This window comes from Chiloscyllium plagiosum, unplaced genomic scaffold (assembly GCF_037043375.1).
Source record: "Chiloscyllium plagiosum isolate Xiang-an unplaced genomic scaffold, Cpla_swu_hap1 HiC_scaffold_52, whole genome shotgun sequence".
Classification (NCBI taxonomy): Eukaryota; Metazoa; Chordata; class Chondrichthyes; order Orectolobiformes; family Hemiscylliidae; genus Chiloscyllium; species Chiloscyllium plagiosum.
In genome coordinates, this window is record NW_028270190.1 from 5,140,799 (window position 1) to 5,164,736 (window position 23,938).

Consider the following 23,938-nt stretch of genomic DNA (forward strand, 5'->3'; position numbering starts at 1 on the left):
AATACAGAATACTGGGCCCACGGTAAGATTCTTGGAAGTGTGGATGAGCAGAGATCACAGTGTTCATGTTAAGGCCCAGAAAGATTCCACCCAAGTTGAAGGGCTGTTAAGATGGCATACAGTGTGTTAACTTTTATTGGCAGAGGCATTGCTTTTTGGAGCCATGAGGTCAGGTTGCAGTTGTACAGAACTCTGGTGTGGCCGCACTTGGAGGAGAGCGCACAGATCTGGTCACCCCATTATCAGAAGGATATAGAAGCTTTGGAAATGGAGCAGTGGAGATTTACCAGGATGCTGCCTGGTACGGAGAGAAGGTCTTATGAAGAAACGTGAGGGACTTAATGCTGTTTTCCTTAGAGAGAAGAATGTCAAAGGGTGATTTAACAGAGGCACACAAGATGATCAGAGGAATACACAGGGCAGGCAGTGAGATCCTTTTTTCTCGGATGGTGATTGCTAGCAGGAAGGGGAATAGTCTAAACTGAGGGGCGATGCATATAGGACAGAATATCAGAAATAGATTCTTTACTCAGAGAGTAGGAAGGGCGTGGAATGTCCGGTCTGCATCAGTAGAGGATTCACTAAATTAAAGGGCATTTAAATGGTCACTGGATAAACATATGGAGGGTAATGGAGTAGCGTAGGTTAGATGGGCTTCAGATTGATTTCACAAGTCGGCACAATATCGAAAGACGAAGAGCCTGTACTGCGCTGTGTTGTTTTATGTACTAACACACCCTATCTCTGTAAGCTAGTTCCATCTCTCAAACATTATGTATCTATGTTCTGTCTCTCTCTGTAAGACTGAGACTGATAATGTGAGACCAGTATTGGGTTGCACTCGCAGATGCTTTGATGGACGGGAAAGCAAGGTTGTGAATGGAATTGATTTTTATTGTGAGGGATTCTTGAATTTATTGAGTTGATAACTGACTTTTTTTCTCTGATGACGTCTTCTACCGATCAGCAGAAACAATATCAATGTATGTTAGTAATTTTCTTTCACTGAAGTGAAATATTATTGATGTATTTGAATACGCACGGCACCCATTTACAGAAATTCCCAGATCCCATTGCATGTTCAATCAATTCTTGGAGCTTGTTCGATGCAGTATTCTGGAGCGGAGCATTCTCTGCACCTGATTGGGTATTCCACATCACATCTTCTGACATGAAACTCGGTATTCTCCACTGCAGCCAGGTTTTCTCGATTTCCTGATGTCAGCTCTGATCCGTATCATGTGCAAATATTTTACTGAAGACAAAATACTTGTTAATGTCTGGTTCAGTCCATATGTCACGAAATGGAACCTTTGCAAGGCAGGGATGATCTCACAATTCCCGGGTTACTGAAACAGTGATCTAGACATGGGCTCTAGGTGGCGTAGAGAATGATACAGCCCACTGGCTGGTTATTGTGCTGGGTTGTGTTATTCAGCAGAGTTTGTAAAAGCTGAGCTGCGGTGCGGTTCCTGTTGATCTGTGTGGGTTTCAGCAATTTACTTTCTGGGCACCGACTGCCGCTGTTCGGGAAGACAGCGAGGTCATTTCCACCTGGTTGGTTCAGGAAAATGTGCACATGGGAGATAATAAAAACATGTCTTGATATGCGGGAGTTCAGTTGTACATCTAAGCTTATCTTTCTGCACTGGGAAGCAGGTAAAGCCAGCAGGAAGGCGAAACGTCCTCTCCCATAATCAGACGCCCGGTGCCCAGCCACCATGCAGAAACTGAAAGGGGCAAATTCAGGGTGCGAGTCAGGGAATGGACTTTGGGTGAAACATTCTCTGTCCAGTGTCGGTGGGCCCAGCTTGAGATGTGTTACTCGGAACAACGCCCGTCTTATTAGAGACATCGGGAAAGTCAATAATTGACATTTCAAATTCATTCATGGGAAGGTCAGTGTTGCTTCACTTTGTATCCCAATCCCAATGTTGTAGTAAATTCTGGGATCAGCGAGGGGTTTAAAGAGAGAATCCGGGTAATGTGACAGAGGGCAGAACAATGTTATTATTTTTGTACAAATCCTCCTGCAATGAATCAGAGAATGCCACTAATTCTGGATAACTTGCTGTAGCTTCATTTTAAGTTCCTTTACCTGATGCCCTACTTGATGCCACATGACACATGTGATGATTAGAAATAGATAGAGACAGGGAGATAGAACGAGAGAGAATGCGAGCTTTAGGAACTGTCAGCTGCAACGGGAGGCCATAGAGTCATAGAGATGTATAGCATGGAAACAGACCCTTCGGTCCATGCCGACTAATATCCTAACCCGCTCTACTTCCACCTGCCAGCACCCAGCCCATAGCTCTGCAAACCCTTCCTATTCATATACCCACCCAGACGCCTCTTAGGTTTTGTAATTGTCCTCGCCTCCACCACATCCTCTGGCAGATCATTCCATGCATGTACCACCCTCTGCGTGAAAAAGTTGCTCTTTAAGTCTTCTTTATATCTTTCTGCTCACACCCGAAACCTCTACTCTCCAGTTCTGGTCTCCCCGATCCCAGGGAAAGGACTTTGTCTATTTATCATATCCACGCCCCTCATAATTTTGTAAACCTCTATCAGGTCACTCCTCAGCCTCCGATGGTCAAGGGCAAACAGCCCCAGCCTGTTCAGCCTCTCCCTTTAACTCAAATCCTCCAAACCTGGCAACATCCTTGTAAATCTTTTCCGAACGGTTTCAAGTTTCCCATCATCTTTCATATAGGAAGGAGACCAGAATTACATGCAATATTCCAAACGTGGCCTAACCAATGCGCTTAACATGACTTCCCAACTCCAGGGCTCAAGACTCTGACCAATAAAATAAAGCATACCAAACGCCTACTTCACTATCCTATCTGCCTGCAGGTCCACTTTCAAGAAGTTTTCAACCTGCACTCCAAGGTCTCTTTGTTCTGCAACGCTCCCGAGGACCTTAAAATTAAGCGTAGGCGTCTTGCTAAGATTTGCTTTCCCAAAATGCAGCACATCTCATTTATCTGAATTAAACACGATCTGCCACTTCTCACCCCTTTGGCCCATCTGATCAAGTCCCCGTTGTAATCTGTGATATCCATCTTCCCTGTCCACCACATCTCCAATGTTGGTGTCATCTGCAAACTTACGTACCATAACTCTTATGCTCGCATCGGAATCATTTATACAAATGACAAAAAGTTGAGGACCCCGCAGCGATCCTTGTGGCACTCCACTGGTCACAGGCCTCCTGTCTGAAAAGCAACCTTTCATCACCACTCTCTGTCTTCTATCTTCAAGCCAGGTCTGTATCCAAATGGCTAGTTCTCCCTGTATTCTGTGAGATCTAATCTTGCTAAACAGTCTCCCAATGGGAATATTGTCAACGCCTTACTGAACCCCATATAGATCTACTGCTTTGCCCTCATCAATCCTCTTTATGATTTCTTCAAAAAACTCAAACAAGACTGTGTGAAAGGTTCCTCAAATGCTGGAACAAATTTTAAACGTTCAGATTTTATTTCTGCCTGTGGTATTCCGTTTATCTGACAAGGATGAAACACTTGGCAAAATGCAACTACATCCTTGTGTAGTGCGGGCCAGTAGAAATGTCATTGTATTTTAGCCTGTGTTTTCCTCAAGTGGTAGCGCATGCAGCACTAGCAGCACCTCCTTTCTATACCCGACTGGCAAAACGATTTGATGAATGTCTGACTATTATCATTTGCTTGAATGCATGATTGTCTGCATTTCCTCATTAAGATATCATATTTTAAGTAATAGCAGACAGGAATGCATTCATTTTCTTTCTCGGTAACTGCGCTTTGATATAAGTGTTCTAACTCTGCAACTTACTGCTGTAATTCAATCAGCTTAGTAAAGCAAAAGATGCTTGCATGTTAACCTGTTTGCTCCTTCTCTATTCCACTTTAGTGATCAAAACAGGTTTTGGATAACACGAAGTCAGTTTATTTATTTGTGCCTTTTGAACCCTCCTGCTTCAATTTATGCCTCTGCGATCTGTGGTCACGCAATCAGGAAAGATTCATGGATAAACACTTTCCAGGTCTTCAGTTGCTTCGCCTCACGATGTCAGATCAAACACTGACATGGGAACCTCCTGTTGACTCGCCTCCCTCAGCCTCACGGTGTTAGATCAAACACTGATACGGAAACCTCTTGGAAACCCCTCTCCTTCAGTCCCATGGTGCCAGATCAAACACTGACACGGATACCGCCTGCTGTCTCCCCTCCCTGAGCCTCACGGTGCCAGATGAAACACCGACACGGGAACCTACTGCTGATTTGCCTCCATTAGCCTCACGGGGTCAAATCAAACACTGACACAGAAACGTGCTGCTCACTCCCTTCCGTCAGCCTCACGATGTCAGATCAATCACTGACACATAAATCTCCTGCTGACTCCCCTCAATCAGCTACAAGGTTTCAGATCAAACAGCGACACAGAAACTCTTGCTGACTCCCCTCCCTCAACTGAAGGATCAGTGTTTCTCCATGTTGAAAAACACTTACAGGAAGCACTGAGAGAGTAGCGAAAGTGGAAACTGTATACTGGGTTGGCCATTTCAAAACCACCACCAAGAGGTGCTCAGCCTTTTGCCCAAGACGTCGATTTTACTGCTCCTCGGATGCTGCCTGAACTGCTGTGCTTTTCCAGCTCCACTCTAATCTAGAATCTGGTTTCCAGCATCTGCAGTCATTGTTTTTACCTGCTGGATGGGGACCGAGCGTCAAAGGGGAGGGAACATCTTTGACCTCAATCTAACAGCTGCAGACACATTGTTCAGTGACCATATTGATAACAGTGACTAGCGCATACAGCATTTGTAGAGACAAAGTCCCACTTTGACATTGTAAATACCCTCTGTCATTGTGTGACACTTTCACTGTGCTGAACGGGGCAGATTTCGAATAGATCTAGTAACTCAACTCTTGGCTGTATGTGATGATTCGGGTCAGTACCAACAGCAGCAGATTTTGGCTCCAGCACAATTTTGACCATCACTTTACACTGACCATTTAGCGAGTGCATTAACCCTTGCTCAATGGAGAATGGAGAGCGCCTGTCAAGAGCAGCACCAGGTACACCTAAAAATGAGGTGAATTTACCAAACAGGACCGCATACTCACCAAATCGCGTAAACTGCAAGTGATACAAAGATTTAGCCAATGAATCACACCTAATGTCTGCAATCCTGTCACATGCAGACAGGTGAACAGTAGCAGACAATCAAACAACTCAGTCGAGGAAGTGGATCCACAAATATTGCCTTCCTCAATGGTGGAAGAGACCAGCACAACATTAGAAAACAAAATACTGAAACATTCACAAAAATGTTCAGACAGAAGTGTCTGTGCAATTACCTAAATTAGTCTCCTGCAGATGACAGTCTTCAGTTGAATCGATTCATTTTTGCATGGTATCTGCAAGCGGTTGGAGAGATTGGAGAATGCAAAGGCTCTGGGCCCTCAAAACATTCCATTCAAGCTGTTCTTGCTCGACTTCAGCACTGGCACCTTCGTGACAATGTCGGGAAACTGGACACACAGAGACAAAACATCAGACAATCAATGATTGCCCCATTGGTTTAGAACAAATAACATAGAGCAATACAGTAGAGAACACGCCCTTCGGCCCTCGATATTGCGCCGATCTGTGAACTATTCTCAGCTTACTCCCCCTCCACTCTCTCCCAAAATCATCCATGTGCTTATATAAGGATTGTTTAAATCACCCTAATGTGGCTGAATTGACTACATTAGCAGATAGGGCATTCTACGCCTTTACCACTCTCTGCGTATAGAACCTGCCTCTGACATCTGTCTTAAATCTATCACCCCTCAATTTGTAGTTATGCCGTCTCGTACAAGCTGATGTCATCATCCTAGGAAAATCCTTTCACTGTCTCCCTTATCTAATCCTCTGATCATCTTGGATGTCTCTGTCAAATCCCCACTTAGCCTTCTTCTTTCCATTGAGAATAGACCCAAGTCTCTCATCCTTTCCTCATAAGACCTTCCCTCCAGACCAGACAACATCTTGGTAAATCTCCTCGGCACCGTTTCCAATGCTTCCACATCCTTAATGTAATGGGACAACCAGAACCGTACACAATATTCCAAGTGTGGCCGCACCAACGTTTTGTACAGTTGCAGCGTGATATTGCGGTTCCGGAACTCAATCCCTCTACCAATGAAACCTAACACACCATATGCCTTCTTAACAGCACAACTCACCTGGGTGGCAACTTTCAGGGATCTATGCACATGGACTCCAAGATCCCTCTGCACATTTACACTTCCAAGAATCTTTCCATTGACCCAGTACTCTGCCTTCCTGTTATTCTTCCCAAAGTGCATCACCTCACATTTAGCTGCATTGAACTCGATTTGCCACCTCTCAGCTCAATTCTGCAGTTGATCCAACTCCCCCTGCAACCGATAACATTCTTCCAAACTGTCAACTACTCCACCGACGTTAGTGTCGTCTGCAAATTTACTAATCCATCTACCTATGCCTGCGTCTAAACAAATTTATAAAAATGACAAGCAGCAGTGGTCCCAAAACAGATCCTTGTGACTCACCACTAGTAACTGGACTACAGACCGAATATTTTCCATCAACCACCACTTACTGCCTTCTTTCAAAAAGCCAGTTTCTAATCCAAACTTCTAGATTACCCTCAATTACATGTCTCTGCATGTTCTACAACAGCCTACCATGTATACCACGTCAACTGCCCTATCCTCATCCACATTCATAAACTGATGGAAGATGTCATCGACAGTGGCGTCATCAGCAACTCCTCATCACTAACCTGCTCATTGAAGCGCAGTGTGTGTTCTGCCAGGGCCACTCATCCTGTGACCTCATTCAAGCCTTGATTTAAAGACAGACAACAAGAAAACACACAGCTGTATTCTAGAGGTGAGGCAAGAGTCACTGCACTTAACATCATCATACTTGCATTCGACCACCTGTGGCATCAAGGATTAAGAGCAAATGGGAAAACAGAGAAAACACTGCACTGGTTGAAGATATATGTTGTACAAAAGAAGGTGTTCGGATTTGGTGGGTTTGGGAAATGGAAAAGTAAGGCACCATACTCTTCAGGCTTGATAGGGTTGTTCTTTCGTTTGACAGAGACCTCTGGTGGCAGTTTAACTGGATAGTCATCATGCCTCAAGTGAGGGAAAGGTTATTTAAGACTTTCCTTCTAGTTATCTCAGTTAATGCTGGAATTGAACTCACACTCTTGGCATTAACCTGTAAGATAAACTAGACATCCACCTGATTGAGCTAACCAAGTCCCCACTCAGCTCCTTCGGGTTGATATTTGAATATTAATCTTTTCAGTAATATTATTACACAGCTTTGGAGCAGACTGAACATGAAGCAAGCACGGTGGCTCAGTGGTTAGCACTGCCGCCACATAGCACCAGGGACCCGGGTTCGCTCCCAGCCTCGGACGACTGTCTGTGTGGAGTTTGCACATTCTCCCCGTTTCTACGTGGGTTTCCTCTGGGAGCTCCAGTTTCCTCCCACAGTCCAAAGATGTGCAGGTTAGGTGTATTGGCCATGCTAAGCTGCCCATAGTGTTAGGTGCATTAGTCAGAAGGAAATGAGTCTGGATGGGTTACTCTTCGGAGGGTCAGTGTGGACTTGTTGGGCCAAAGGGCCTATTTCCACCCTGTAGGGAATCTAAAAAAAAAAGCTTCCTAGATTTGATGGAGGGACACTATCAGTGAGATATAAGAGTGCCCTCTGTCCTTGGCCCAGCAGTTTTCAAGTGCTTCATAAATAGCCATTCATCTACCATAAATTCACAAGTGTGGGTGTTCGCCAATGATTGCACAATGATCACGATTTGACAATGTTCGCGATTATGCATGTATGCAAAACGTGCAAGCGTGTGCACAAAAGTGACATGTGACATCTGCATTACACACGATACAGAACTGAACCATCATCCACTACCAATACCCCGGGGATTAATGTTAACTAGAACTGGACTAACAAGATAACTAATTCTCCATGTTTGTGAAGCGTTTATCTCTGAAACGTCGACCCCCCTGCACCTTGGATGCTGTCTGACCTGCTGTGCTTTTCCAGCCCGCCACATTTTGACCTATATACATTCATTGATAACAACAAAATGTCAGGGGCTAGGAATTCGGCCGAAATAACTTACATCATGATTTTCAAAAGCCTGCCCACCATCTATTAGACACAAGTTGAATATGTGTGTTAATACACAATTCCCCCATTTGTCTGGCTGAATGCAGGTTCACTCCTCATCCACTGACACACAGTAGCAGCAGTGCCTGCCATCTCCGTGGTAATCTGCAGAAATTTAACAAGGCTCCTTACGAAGTTCCTCTGAAACCGCGACCACCATAATTGGACAAGGGCAACAGATATATAGAAGTTCCATTCCAACCCTGATTTGGAAATACACTTCTGTTCTTTCAACTTCACTCACTTATGACCGACAGCACATCCAGCGGCTCAACGTGTCAGCTCAATCCCACTTTCTCAGGGGCAACAAGGGACAGGTAGTAAATACTGGCCCAATGACCTTCCATGAATAAATCAGAATGGAAAATGTTGCCGAAACATGATCAATACTGGACACTGTATTTTGTTTTTTGTGAGAGGAGGATGGTTTGTTTCAGTCAGTGTCTTGCCTGTTGTGAATTGCTAAAGTGATATTCTGTTTGAAACAATCTGTCAATTGTTCAGAGGCATGGCTTGCATACTAAGAATCACACAGACACTGACATTCACATGTCATATTGACTGGCATGGTGGCTCAGTGGTGAGCACTGCTGCCTCACAGCACCAGTGTCCCAGGTTCAATTCCTGCCTTGGGGACTGTTTGTGTGGACTTTGCACATTCGTCCTGTGTCTGCGTGGGTTTCCTCCCAAAGTCCAAAGATGTGCCGGTCAGGTGAATTGGCAATGCTAAATGCCCATCGTGTTTGTTGCATTGGTCAGAGGGAGATGGGTCTGGCAGGGTTGCTCTTCGGACAGTCTGTGTGGACTCTTTGGACTAAAGGGCTTGTTTCCACACTGCAGGTAATCTAATCTAATGTCACTGAGTTGTGAAATTGATAGAATCGTTTGAAAATGTATTCGTATGCGACTGTAGAATGTTCAAACACACAGTGTTGCTGTTCTGTGAATATGTTTGTGTGACTATTAACACACAATATTAGTACAAGCAAAATGTTCGGACATTTTCAAAGTCCTTGCACTTAAGAATAATTTACTCTTGTGTGTGATAACGAGACCCATCATTTGAAAGGCCCTTACTGTGATTTGTACACGACTTTCATCATATTATGGTCATAAAACGTATTGAGGGATTGTGTGAATAACTGTCCAGCTCCAGTTTGAAAGCTGTTTGGACAGATTTTGTAGATGGTCACATAGAAATCGTGGTGAGGCTCAGTGGCACTGTGTCTTAATTGATGCTCTCATCAATGCCATTTTCAACAGCTTTGCTGACTGCAAGATGATGTGTTCACTGATCTGAACATGAATCAGCTGTTTACGACAGTCACTGAGTTGTGTAATAGTAGGAATTGTGTCATAGCGAGCTGTGTATTCTGGTAATTTAATTATTTTACAATTCAACCAATTTTGTCCGAAAATAATGATGTTTGATTTTTTTAAAAATACATAAGAAATAATGTGATATTATCTCTTCAAGTGTAAAAGTGACCTGCCATATATTTCCCACAGACCAATCAAACAACAGTCAGACATTGTGTGTAATGCAGGATTCTCTGAGCAGGAATATGTACCAGACAACATCACCACCCTCTCTGGTCGGGTTTGTCCCACTGACAAGACGCAGCCAGGCAGAGGGGGGCAGCTCTTTGGTACATAGTCAATGAAGTGCTCAGCATTGATGTTGGATCTTGTGGCTGCTGGACTGTTCTGGGGCAGATTATGGGGGAATCAGTAAAAGGGAAACATATATTTGACCTCATTATAACCAATTGGACTGCTGTAGGTACAACTCTCCATCTGATCTATCGCCAAGACTAGCCACTGTATAGACCTTGTGGGTAGGAAGGTCCACCTTCACATTTTGTCGATCCTCCCCACCATGCCATTTAGGAATATATGTGCTGAATGGACAGACTTTAACCAGATTGGGCAAGTAATGACGAGGCGTCCATGAGGTGCAAGTGCGTTTTCGGCAGCAGCTAAATCATGCTCTGCACAACTCATACAGTCTGCAACCTCACGGCTCAGCATACCTCCCGCTCTGCGGTAACCGTTAAGGCAGTGTGTTCCACTGTTGGTCAGTGAAGAATTCAGAAGGACATGCCGGGAGCAGCGCCAGCCCAGACCTTGAGATGTGGGGTAAAACTGGAGAAACTCTTATTGTCTTCACCTACAAAATAGGCCGACATGCATGCTAAAAAGCATAAGCAGCAAGTGTTGGGCAGAGCTCAATGATCCCACATACAATGGTTCAGATCTGTGTTCCTGCCTCATGTAGTCATAAAATATAATGGACATTGGAGGAGGAGGCTTCTCTCCAACAATGGAATCTCCGCTTATGGGGGAACGTCAGGGAACAAATAAAATTGTTGTATTTACAACTTGGGGTGGTGATAACCTCGCGGTATTATCATCCAGAGACTATTCATCCAGAGGCCCCACGAATGTTCTGGGGATGCAGTTTTGAATCACACCTGGGCAGATGGTGGACTTTGAATTCAATAAGAATCTGGCATTAAGAGTCTAAAGTGGACCATTGTCTATTGTCAGAAAAATACCATCTGGGCCACGAATGTCCTTTAGGGAAGGAAATTGCCATCCCTCCCTGTTCGGCCTGCATGTGACCCCAGGCACACAGCAAGGTGGTTGACTCTTACTCTGGGCAATTAGCGATGGGCAAGAAATGCTGCCTCACCATGAATGAAAGAAAAAACTCAATCGTCAGCCAGAAGGACTGAGCAGGTAATCCATTTCGGCCTCATTCAGTAGGACCCAGCGTCAGAGACCACAATCCTCAGACAAATCGGTTCACTCCGTTCGAAATCAAGAAATGACTCGAGACACTGGAAACTGTGACTGAATTCCAGAGATTGCCACATCTCTAGCCAAGCTGTTCCATTCCATCAAGAACACTGACACCTACCAACAGTTTGATAAATGGCCCAACTATGTCCTGTAAATAAAAGCAGGACGCCTTGCATTGCAGCCAGTCACTGACACATCGTTGTATGGTCGACCATGTAAATGTGAAGCAAGGTGTTAACAGTAATGTAATCAATCATCAATAACCTACTCAGGGGAGTTCAGTTAGTGTCCCGCCAAGCTCACATAGCTACTGACCACATTGCCAGGCCAGTTCGAAACAAAGGAATTACAAACCAGCAGTGGGAATAATTACTCTTAACATCGAGGAACCATTTAACAGTGTGTGACACTTGTATCCCGAATAAAATTTTAATGATTTGCAATGTAGGGGAGGTACTGTCCTGTTTGGAATTATCACCAGAAAAAATATGATTTTTGTCAGTGTCTGTAATTGGAACTCCAGGAGAACTCTGCAACTATTTCTCAGGATCGAGAATGTTCAACGCTCAATCTTTTCCAGGAGCTGCAATGGCCTTCATTTAATCATCAGGTCAGACGTGTGAATGTTCACTGATTATACCATTCCTGAAAGAGCCCATATTCAAATACAACAAGCACATTTGTCAGCAGTAATGTAATCAATCAGCAATAACCTATGAAGGGATGTTCAGTTAGTGTTCTGTCAACCTCACACAGCTCCTGATCACATTGCCAGCTTAGTCTTACAAATGGCAAGTAATGTTCACGCCACGTAAATATTCGACAAATAAGACAATGAAGGATTAAAACATCCTTCTTTGATTTTAAGTAGCATGACTGTCAGGATGTCCCAGCACGGTGTTCATCAGCATCCTTGGTGCTATCGTTGACCAAACATTTCCCTGGACAGGCTACATTTGCAACACTGTCTTCAAGAGCAGTTCAGAGGCTCGGGATTCTGTAGTCATTAACTCCCCTGCTGATTCCCCAAAGCCTGTGATGGATTGCATCCCAGGAATAAGCCAGGACAAAACGAGCCCATTTAATTGTTATCACTTCCACGGATATCCATCTCCTCCATCACTGATGCTCAGCAGTAGCACTGTATACCATCTACAAGATTCACTGCTGTCTTATCAGGCAGCACCATCAAAATCAACTGCATCGAGAAGAACAGACAGGCGGGTACTTTGGAAAATTTACGAACTGGCTTCTTTATATGGTCAAAAGTGATGACGTTTGCTCATGAGTTCACAATTCTCAACTCTTCAGATCACAAAATCGGTCCAAGTGTAGCAAAACCTGGACAACAGCCAATCTCGGGGGCTGAAAAGTGGTAAGTAACATTCGTGGCACACCAATATCAGACTCGGGCCATCATCAGCCATCTCATCGCTATTCAACATCCAAACACATCACCATTGATGAGTCCATTGGCAACAACATTATCAGGTTTCTCTAAGAACATGTAGCTGCGATAGTTGCAACATCAGGTCAGAAGTTAGGTATTCTGTTGCTAGTGACATTTCTCCTGTCTTTCGATAGACTGTCTACTATCTCTGAGGTTCAACTCAAAATATGATGGAATAATCCCCACTTTTATGAATAATTGCAGCTCCAACAGTACTCAAAGGAATTGACACGATTAAAGACGAAGCAGCCCATTTGAATGATCCCAATCCACAATCACTCTCCCCCTCCAGGGCCGACACTCAGCAAAAAGGTTTGAGAATGGCACTCCTTAGACAGCACCTTCCACTCTCATTGCCACACTCATTACCATTGGAGATGGAGATTGGAGACGGTTACAGAGAGTGGTGAACGCGGCCAAGACAATCACAAAGGCCAACCTCACATGTGTAGACCCTATCCGTCAAGGAAAGGCCGCTGCATTCTCAAAGATCCATCCCGCCCTGGAAATGTTTTTCTCCAACTTCTATCATCGGGGAGAAAGTACTGCACACACGCACCTGTCAGTTTTGAAACAGTCACAACTCTACTGTTTTACAGCACTGATTGTCTCACAAACTATTAACTTTCGCCTGTACCTGTATTTTGTTTTGCCGCTGTTTACCTATTATTTACTTATCTATGCTACTTAATTTTGCGATCTGCCTGTATTACTCGCAAGACAAAGCTTTTCACTGTGCCTTGGTACAGTAAAAATAATTGCAATTCAATTCAATCTGGAAGGAAAAGAGCAGTACTTAGGGAATATTGATCATAATTCATTCGATTCGAATAAACGAATTGTAAGGAGACAATTAGACGAAGAACTCGAGTCTTTGTATGACCCTGTCTTGTTTCATTAAGCTGAGAAGAAATCCATTCAATTGAATAGGAGACAATAATGACAACATAAGTCAGAATCTGAGGAGTGATAGATATTCTGAGGGAGATTATTATGGCTCAGACAAAACATATTCCCAAAAGTAAAAAAGGGATCAGGCTGCTAAATCCATAACTCCTGGAAATCTAGAAACACACAGAACAGGAAAGGTTACATCAGACAGTGCCAATTCAATACTACAGAAACCTGAGAGGAGTGTGGTCTGTGGAGGGGTGAGACTCAAAATGAAATTAGAAAGCAAACAGTATGTGTGAAATGATGATGGCAAGAAATATTAGCCGATCTTTAGCAGATTGTTTTTCAATACAAAAAATGAAAATGTGTTCAGAATATAAAAGGCAAATAATAGAAACCACATGTCAAGATTTGTTTTGGTTCTGAATTTGGCTTGAAACTAAAAGGGAGCTCAACAGTCTGGCTTATTTTGATGAATCTGGGGAGAACTGTCTGAGAAGCCCATCAGACCATTCTCAATGTTATGATTTTAAGAATATGAGATCCAGTCGCCGAGACAGGATGGTAACGATGGAGAAAGTCAGGACTGCAGATGCTGGAGAGCAGAGGAGCGAGTGAGTTGCTGGAAAAGCGCAGCAGGTGAGGCAGCATTCGAAGAGCAGGGGAATCAAATTTTTGGGCTTTTCCTGACGAAGGGCTTATGCCCAAGACGTCGAATCTCCTGCTTCTCGAATGTTACCTGACCTGCTGTGCTTTTCCAGCGCCACATACTCGAAGGTAGTAATGATTGAATGTTTTGGGAATCTTTGATGACAAGAAAAATTATGAGCTCAGTCAAAGAGAAAAAGGATGTACATGAAAGAAACTTGTGGCATTGGAATGCCTTAAAAACACAAAAACGAAACAGGGAAAATGTAAACAAGGAGTTAGGGCGAAAAGGGATCAGGAAATGTCTTTGGCAAACAGGATTAAGGAAAATTCAAAGTCGGTTTATCAGGATTAAGAGTTTAGCCATGGAAAGACTCGGTCTACTCAAGAACAAAGGTGAGAATTTATACGTGGAGCTGAAGGAACTGGATGACGTCCTGAACTAATACTTTACGTTGGTATTCATAAAGGAGAAGGACATGGTGGATGATGAGTCCATAGAAGGTGATGTTAATATTCCAGATGTTTTAGATGTTAAAAAAGCAATGGAGGATGCCCTGGGCTTTTTGAACAGGAATAAGGCGGACAGGTCTTCAGGATATCATAGGATCAGTCCCAGAATACTGAGGGAAGATGGGAGTAAATTGTTGAGGCATTTTGCACACTCGTCGGATGGTCTTCAGTCGCAGGAGAGGTTCCAGAGAATTGGAGAAAAGGTAATGTTGTTTCTCTGTTGAAGAAGGGTTAGTATAAGTGATTTCAGGTCGTGACTCATGTATCAGCAGCAGGAAAATTATTGGAGATTCTTATCGATATAACTGACTCATATTTGGAAACATATCGACATATTAGCAAAGGGCAACATGGCTTTGTGTGGGCAAGATCAAATCTCTCAAACTTGATTGAATATTTTGAACAAGTCACAAAGGTGATTCATGAGAGCCTGGAGCTGGAATTTCTCAATATGGACTTTAGTAAGGCCTTTGATTTGAATCCTTAAAGCAGGTTCAAACAGAAGGTGAAGTCAAATGGGATCACAGTGAGTCGGTAAGGTGGAGAGAAACATGTTTGGTCATAGAAGACACAGTAGTAGTGGAAGAGAGCTTTTTTCATTGGAGATCAGTTAATAGATTGGGATCATTAGGGTGATGGCCAGAGGATACAGAAGGATATATGTTGGCTGGCGACTTGGACAGAGAAAAAGCAGATGCAGTTTAATCTGGACAGTTGTGATATGATGCAGTTCAGAAGGTCAAATGCAGTAGTGAAGTATAAAGTAGATGGAAAAACAATTAGTCAACGGGATCTCCGTGTACAGCTCCACATTTCCCTGAAAGTGGCAACACGGGCTGATAAGGTGGTCAAGAAGACTTATGGAAAAATTGCGGACAGCCATATGAACATACAATGTAAAAGTTGGCAGGCCATATTTCAGCCGTATAAAAATGTAGTTCAGGCACATTTGGAACATGTGTATAGTAATGGCTGCCACACCAAGAGAATGATGTGTGAGGAGTTACCAGATATACATTTTCAAAATTATCAGAGGCATAGATAAAGTACAGTTAGAGATGTTTCTTTTCCCAGAGTATAAATATCAATGACTAGGAGCCAGAAGCATTAGTTAAAAGGGAGAGATTTAAAGTGAGATATGATCGGCAAGTTTTTATTCCAGACAGAATGTGAAAGTGCATGGAATTTCTGACAAAGGTGAAGATTTTAAAAAAGCTACGTTTTAAAGGTATCTTTCCACAGCGTTGAGTATGTTGGGAATACATAGAAGCAAAAGCTTTCTTTTTAGCTTTAGAAAGGCAAGGTGTGACAGTACAGGCTTGCTTGGCTGAAGGGCGTATTCCTGTCTTATTATGTTCTGAAAGAAAAGATGTTAGCAATGAAGTGTCACAAATCTGGTTCCTTTTTTTTCTAAAAGCTGTTCCTTTTCTCAAGGATACTGTGTCTTTGACTTTTTTCAGAGGGGTCATAAAACTTTTCTGGTTCTTACTAGATTAGTTTGTTACAAAGATTCAAAGGTATTGAGTGGCCTTCTTGTTTATACGTGAACAGATGAGACTTCAGCTCAAAGGGCCATGTTTTAGAAGTGACCTGTATAATGAAAGGGGAGTGGTCGGCTCACTAACTGAGCAGTTCAGAGCACATCTAGTTAGCAGTTCAGCTGTATGGGAACAGGCTGCTAGACTTTCTCTCTCTCCTTCTGTCCTTCTAACTTTACCTTGTAAGTATTTGGCCCAGTTTCACTGTTTTTGAGGGGTTTGCTTATTGGGAGTGTTGTGCATATTCAGAGCAATAATTGAATACAGTTTGGATAGACTGAGTTTGATAGGGATTCCTTATTCTGTTTTTTTTTTGTGGTTCATTGTGTAATTTTGCGATTTTATTTTGTCTGCTAAGAAATCTAGAGGTCAACCTAGCTATCTTATTCCAGGTAATTTTCATGGTCCACTTACCAAAACAAATTGCAAAGTTATGATCTGGACTTACCTGTTCATGAATGTTCTGAGTGGTCTGGCCTTGTCCATAACAGATTGGCAGCTCGTTGCGGGATATTAAACAGCGAGTGGTAGGTGCTAGCGTCTTTATTTCTGGTGTTGGTTTGGTTGGGGAGACATAGCATAGGATAGTAATGTTTCTTTGAATCGCCAAAGGTTTCTAGATTTGGATGTGGTGACATTGGAAGTTTTGCAAAAGGTGACTTAAACCAACTTGCATGAATTAGCAGACAAGCTGGGGTTGGAACTGCCTGCTTTTGTGAGAAAAGTAGATATAATTACATCAGGACCTCAGCAGTTAAACTTTCTGGGGAAACCTTCAAAATCTATACAGATGGCAAGAACGCAATTGCAAATGAAGTGGCTTGATGGAAAAGTGAGAGATAAGGAAAGGGAAGCAGAAATGAAACTTTCTGAGTCACGATTAAAAGCAGAAGAGAAAAAAAGAGACAGCAACAGAAGACAAGGAAAAGACAAGAGCAGCAGAACAGAGAGGAACACAGAGAGCAGCAGTCGAGAAAGCAAAGGAGAGAGCTTTTTAACTTGAGAAACTGACATTGAAATAGGAAAGACACCTTAAAAGACTGGAGATAAAAGCTGAAGGTAGCCTTCGCGAGGAAGTGGTGTGAACTCATGTGGAAGAGCAGTGAGGTAAACAATAAGGTTAACAGCTGAAGTGGCTGTTGTTTATGAACTGATCCATAAAACTCGGTTTGACTTTCAGAATCCATTTCAGTCCATGAAGGTCAGAAACTGGCATAAAGAGAAACCTCACGTGGAAAGGGAAAGGTAGATATCAAAGAATATCATAAGGAAAACTTACGACAGATTAAAAAAGAAACCCTTGACGGGGACAAAAAAGTTAAAACGCTCTGGTATTTTCATTGTAATAAAGTTGGCCATACGAAATCACTGTGTTGGAGGGCGAAGAGAAAGCTAGATTTAGGAAAACCAGCCAACCCTAGATGCTTGTTGGACTAGTAACAAAAAGCACAAGGGAAGTTAGACAACTGCCTCAGAGTGCACAAGATGATTAGAGGTTGATTAAGGAGGAAATGTCAGATCTGCTCAAAACGTATACATGCAAGGGTAGAGTTTCTTCATGTAGGCCAGGAGCAGCAGTTAAGGAGGTTATAATGTGAAGGGACACAGACTCCTCTCACTCTGTAGTGCTGAAGAATGATGCGATACGTACCCCTGACAGACTATTGCCACAGAAAATACTGTTAACAGTAATTCATGGCGAGACAAAAAAGTACTCAATTATGTGAAGTGAGGTTGGAATGTCCAGAGAAGAGTGGAGGATTTGTGGTAGGATTGCTCGACAAGCTCGCAGATCCAGGAATGCAATTTGTCCTTGTAAATGACATAACTCATTAACCAATAGGTTTGCTACCTATTCAAGTTGAAAAGCCAATGGAGACACAGGCAGCTGAAGATCTGGCGAATGTTTATCCAGGAATTTTCCGTGATTGAATGATCACAAGAAAATAGAGGTACAAGTTGAATCAGGAGAGACCAAAACGCAGAGATAAGGAAGCTGACGCAGTGTAATCCAAAACCGGCTTTGATCACTTAAGTGGAACAGAGAAGGAGCAAATCGGTAAGCATGCAAGCATCTTTTGCTCTGATCAGTTGATTGAAATAGATCAGAAATACGAGGAACTGAAACAATTACATCAAAAGGCAATTTAAAAATAAAGAAAGAGAATGCACTCCGTGTGTTATTACATATCAAATGATTTCTAAAAGAGGAAATGGAGACCATCACATATTCAAGCAGATGAGACATGGGCGGAGATTCATCAAATTGTATGCCAATCAGGTACAGGAAGGAGATGCTGGGAGTGACACATGAGATACCACTTGGAAGTCAATTAGAGTTGGGGAAAACACAGGCTAAAATGCAAAGACATTTTTACTGGCCTGGACTACACCAAGATGTAGTTGAATTTTGGCAAATGTGATATATACTTCAGCAAATTGGAAAATCACAGGCAGTAATAAAAGCTGCACCTTTAACACCTCTTCCAACATTTGAGGAAACTTTCACAAGAGTCTTGATTGATTGCGTAGGCCCAGACCACAAACAAAAAGAGAGAATAACCATTTATTAACAATAGTGGATGGGTCGACGAGATTTCCAGATGCAATCACGTTATGCAACATCACTGCTAAAAGGTTTAGAGAATAATTACTTTTTCTTTTTTACTCAATACGGACAGTGAATTCAGTCAAATAAAGGATCAAAATTCACATCCGAACTATTCAAGGAGATAACGGTTAACTTGGAAATAAAGCTATTCAAATCTACTGCGTAAAATCAGGAATCACTGGGAGCACTGGGCATATGGCATCAGACATGAAAAAACATGTTGAGGACTTATGGTCAGGATTATCCAGATAATTGGAGTAAGGGAGTTCCGTTTGTAACTTTTGTGATCAGAGAAGCACCAAATAAATGGAACAAATTCAATACAATTGATTTAATTTTGGGTCATGAAGTAAGAGGACAGTTATAATTGATTAAAAGCAGAAATTAATAAGTCAGAATTCAGCGACCACCGGTTTGGACCATGTGGTCAAATTTTAGGGAAAGATTAAATAGAGCTGGAGAGTTGACGGGATAGCGTTTCAAAGTACCAAGCATACAGTGAAACAGTACCGTCAATGAAAAATGCGGTACTATGGTTAGTGGGATTGAATGGATTTTACCAAAAGTTTGTGCCAAACGTTAGTACTGTGGCTGCTCCACTCACCGATTTGTTGAATTAGGGCAACAAGTTTCAGTGGACGGCGGACTGTCAAAAGGCATTTGACAGCCTCAAAAACTGTGTGGACCACTGCCCCAGTATTAGCCACACTGGACTACACAAAGCATTTCAGGTTGGCTATCGATGCCAGTAATGTGGGTGTCGGCGCGGTGCTCCGGCAGGTGGATGACCAAGGGATACAATGATCCATTGAGTATTGTTGCAGGAAATGGAGCGTTCATCAACAGAAGTGTTCAACGATGGCGAAAGAGACTTGCTGTTGGCCTTACAACATGTCAGAGTTGACATTAACAGCAATGCATCTGAGACAATCGTATGCACTGATCACAACCCATTGACATTTGTGGAAAAATATAAGGACAAAAATGCCAGAGATGGAGCTTGTTGTTGCAGACATTCAATCTGACAATTCGTGCATCTGGTAGTTCACAAAAATGTGATTATCAAGACTTGAAGTGGTACAGAGGTGTTCAGTGGCGGGTGTGCCGTGGCCTGAATTCGAATGGGATTGCGCATGTTTCTAGTTACTGTAGTGCATATGCGTGTTTAGACTACTTAGCGGGATTTGATGGGTTAAAATAAAGCTATCTTTTGGTATTGATGGTTCTTTCATTTTTAAGGGGGAAGGTGTCAATAAGCCCATTTTTCAAAAAAGCTGTTCCTTCGCTCAAGGAGACTCTGTCCTTGATTTTCTCGGAGAGGCAATAAACTGGCCCGAACTCTGATCAGTCTGGTTTGGTAGAGATGAAAAGGATTTTGAGAATCCTTTTTTTTGTATGTAAACAGTTTAGACTTCACGCTAAAATGGCCATGCTTTCGAAGTGACCTGTGTAAAGAGAGGGGATTGGTCAGCTCTTTTGCTAGCTGAGCTGAGCAGTTTCAGTTCAGTTTTGAATTAGGAAGTTGAATAGGAAGCTGTGTGGAAACTCCTTCGACTTTCTGTCCTTCTAACCTCAACCTGTAAGCATGTGTTCCATTTATACTGGTTTTTAAAAGGAGTTTGCTTATTGGGACTGTTGCGTGTAATCAGAACAGCATACTTAAGTCGAGCCGGGTCGGCTGAGTTCTGTCCAGGTTAGTTATTCTGTTCTTTGTGTTTCATTTTGTAATTTAGCGAATATATTTTTGTCTGTTTTAAAATCTAGCAGTCAACCTAGCTAACTTATTCTGGGTAATTTGCAAAATTATGGTCTGGGCCTGCTTGCTTAAGAATGTTTTGAGTACTCTGGCCCAGTCAAGAACACCTGCCTCACACAAAGATCTATTGATTTCTTGTGTGCCACTTAAGCAACGTTATTCTGCACGTTGGACCCAATCGTGAATGGAGCTGATAAACTTCTGAAACACATGAACTCTTACCTTGAATCCGCCATGCACTATACACCGTCATATTCAGCTCCACAACTTCAGGATTTGAACAGAATTGTACAACTACATTGATGGCAATCAGGAACGCAGTCCGCTATGATTGTGAATGACTCGAAATAGAAATTACCTTGTAATTGTTTTTAACATTATTCTGACGTTTGACAGTAAATATTCATCCCTGCAAATTTGTCATCGCTTTATAATACCCACTTTTCGATTTTCTAATAGAATAAATGCACTCATTTCTTTTGTGCAGTTTTATGATCGTCTCATGATGAAAACAATGCATGAATAAAAATAAAGTACTTTGAAATGATTCATATAATTTTGCATACAATGTAAAACAATAATTAAGTAGAAGGACTTTGAAAATATACAATAATTTCCCTTGCACGAACATTGTATGCAAATATTCACATGTAATCATTTTCCTCTCAAGTCCAAAAATGTATCGACATTTCTAAAATCCAGGTACGAGGACAATTTGAATTATCCTGCCTTATTCACAACTGAGAGGTGTGGTATGTGATTGTCAGTGGCCTTATGACGTTAGCTGTATGGTCCATGCCTCTGAAAAACTAACGTTATTTCAAATAACACATCCCTCCAGCTGCTCACAACAAGCAATACAATGACTGGACCCAACCAGCCTGCTCTACCAAAACCCAACACTTCGTGCCATATCTTCATATAGGATTAAAAACATTTATAAAATGTGTACATCTCTAGTTATGCCAGGATTCATTTCACATTTCTTCGAGTCTTTTGTGAAGATGTTGGTGAATTGCCTTCTTGAACATTTATCTCTCTGTGTTAAGGAAGTCCTACAGAGAGATTGGAGGACAATTTTGAAACAGTGACACTGAATAAACGGCGACAAGTTTGCAAATTACAATGATCAGTGCTTTGGAACAAAATTGAACATATTGGTGATCCGATGCATCTGCTGTCCATGCCTTTCTCGATTGCCGTTAATTGGAAAAGTACTGTAAAAGGCGCCTTGGTAAATTCTGCAGGGCTCTTGTAGATAGTAGACATTGCTGCAATTGAGTGTCGTTTGATGAGAGATAAAGCTGCATTGATACAAGCAAACGGAACAAGTACAGTAAAGAGTTAAATGCAGAATAATTCTCACACTCCACTGCCCCCATTGTCTTCCAAGACAGGGACAGTACAATTTTCCACTCAAAATAAAGAAAATTGTATATTAGCCCTATTCAAATTTCAAGGGCACTTTCAGCATGGTTTAAAATATTCAGCAGATCAACTACCACTGAAGGCCAGGAACAGCAAGGGATTAGATCCAGAGTGAATATTTCAACAGACCAGCGCTTCTCAAATTTCCAATCTACGCAAAGCATGGGTATATCTATTAATTTAATCAGGCCCCGTATTGTGCACATCAATCACTGAAGGACAAGTACAGGACAGAAAAAGATATAAGGTAAAATACCATCTAAATTTTCCGACATCAGGAATTCTCAGAGCAATTTAATTGCAGCACCAGGCACAGATTGAAGGACACACTGCACAGACCCCATGAAACGCTGAAGGGCAAGTAAAACATAAGTTTAGATGCAGAGTAAATGCCATTGTACACTATCGCCATCAAACAGCTTCAGGACAGGCACACTGTTCTCCAAGGAATACCCTCAAGGTCAGGAGAAGCACATTGTTAGTTAGAGAGTAAACATCCTTCTCTTTTAAAGTAAAACTAAGTGGAAAAATACCTTCCTACTTGCTGTCCACATCAAACACGACATAATAGATATAGCATGTAGATAGTTACAGCTGAAGATATCGCTGCATTAGTTGTTTCCAAATTCACAGGTCTATTTTAACATGCAATTAAATATTTTCCAAATCATGCGACAGATTGTTTCCATCCAACATTCCCATATATAGCACAAGGTACGATGGAACTAATCTCTCTCTAATCTCCAAATGAAAGTAAATTTCCTTCGGTATCACGCCATTAGACACTGGTATGGTAGAGACAGCAAGAGATTAGACAGTGTGGTGTGCACCCGCCATTGTTTTAAACTGAAAGTAAATTTAAATAAAGCTCCCTCCATATTGATTGCAAAAAAAAAAACGCATTAGGACAGGGACATGTTTAGGTAGACAGTAAGGGTCCCTCCACTCTTTCAAACTTGGAGTAAATTTCCCTGTACGATTTCTTCACCAAGCAATTTCATAGCAGGGACAACATAGGAATAGATAAAGAATAAAGCTGTCTCTGACATCTCCGCCATCAAAAACTGCAATGATGGTCATACCATTGTGTCAGATACAGAATATAACTCAGTCTGCACTGTCCCCACGATGCAGAATAAACCTCCCTCGATAGTGTCCTTATTGAACAGCGTCCGAAAAGGTAGAGCACGTAGCTCGATACAGCAGTATGTTGATTCTGCAAGCTGATCCATCGAACACTGTCATGATAGGCATACCGTAGTGTTCTATACAGAGTAAAGGTAATCTACTCTGGCCCTTTTCAAATATACAAGACATATTCAACATCGCAAATATTAACTAAATCAGACCCAACACTGTCCTCATCAACAGATTTCTGAATAGCTGCAGTGCAGCATCACATACAGAAAAAAAGCCGATCTGCATTGTCATCATCAAACACTGAGGGGCAATACAGCATGCGAACTGGGGTGGCACATTGGCTCAGTGGCTAGCACTGCTGCTTCACAGTAACAGGGACCCAGGTTTAGTTCTCCATCTTGGGTGTCTGTCTGTGTGGAGTTTGTGCATTCTCTCTGTGCCTGCCTGGGTTTTCTCCTGGTGCTCCGGTTTTCTCCAATAATTTGTGGGTCAGGTGATTTGGTCATGCTAAATTGACCAGTGTAAGGGGCATTTGTCAGGAGTAAATGTAGGGGGATGAGTCTGGGTGGATTACTCTTTGGACGTCGGGGGGGGGGGGCATTATTGGACCGAACGGCCTATTTCCTTACTGTAAGTAATCTAACTTAGTCGACAGAGAGTGGAGCTCATTCTGCATCAAACCATATTAAGTCATTCAGGGTAAGTACAAAGCCGTGTTAGGTATAGAGGAGAGCAGCCAGTGACGTCGTGCTTTTCAAACCCAAGGTCATGTTCAGCGTCTACTCTTTCAAACTGAAAGTCAATCATCTGCCACTCTTCTTACGAGAACGTAAACTACTTTTTTTTTACAGTTTTAAGCTGACTGTAAAGAACTATTCACTGTACCCCCATCAAACACTCCTTGGACAAATGCAGCACGGAGTCA

The 23,938-nt window shown here is 42.3% G+C and overlaps 1 protein-coding gene across 1 annotated transcript in view; it reads left to right on the plus strand.

The window, feature by feature from the left end:
- The first annotated feature begins 12,306 nt into the window (after positions 1–12,306).
- Positions 12,307–23,938, plus strand: part of LOC148134756 (uncharacterized) — a 32,803-nt gene continuing 21,171 nt past the window's right edge. The window contains exons 1-4 of the mRNA XM_087985356.1: positions 12,307–12,410; positions 13,826–13,943; positions 14,498–14,743; positions 15,271–15,436. Of these exons, the coding sequence (XP_087841482.1) occupies positions 12,307–12,410; positions 13,826–13,943; positions 14,498–14,743; positions 15,271–15,436 (634 nt within the window). The remainder of the gene's footprint in view (positions 12,411–13,825; positions 13,944–14,497; positions 14,744–15,270; positions 15,437–23,938) is intronic.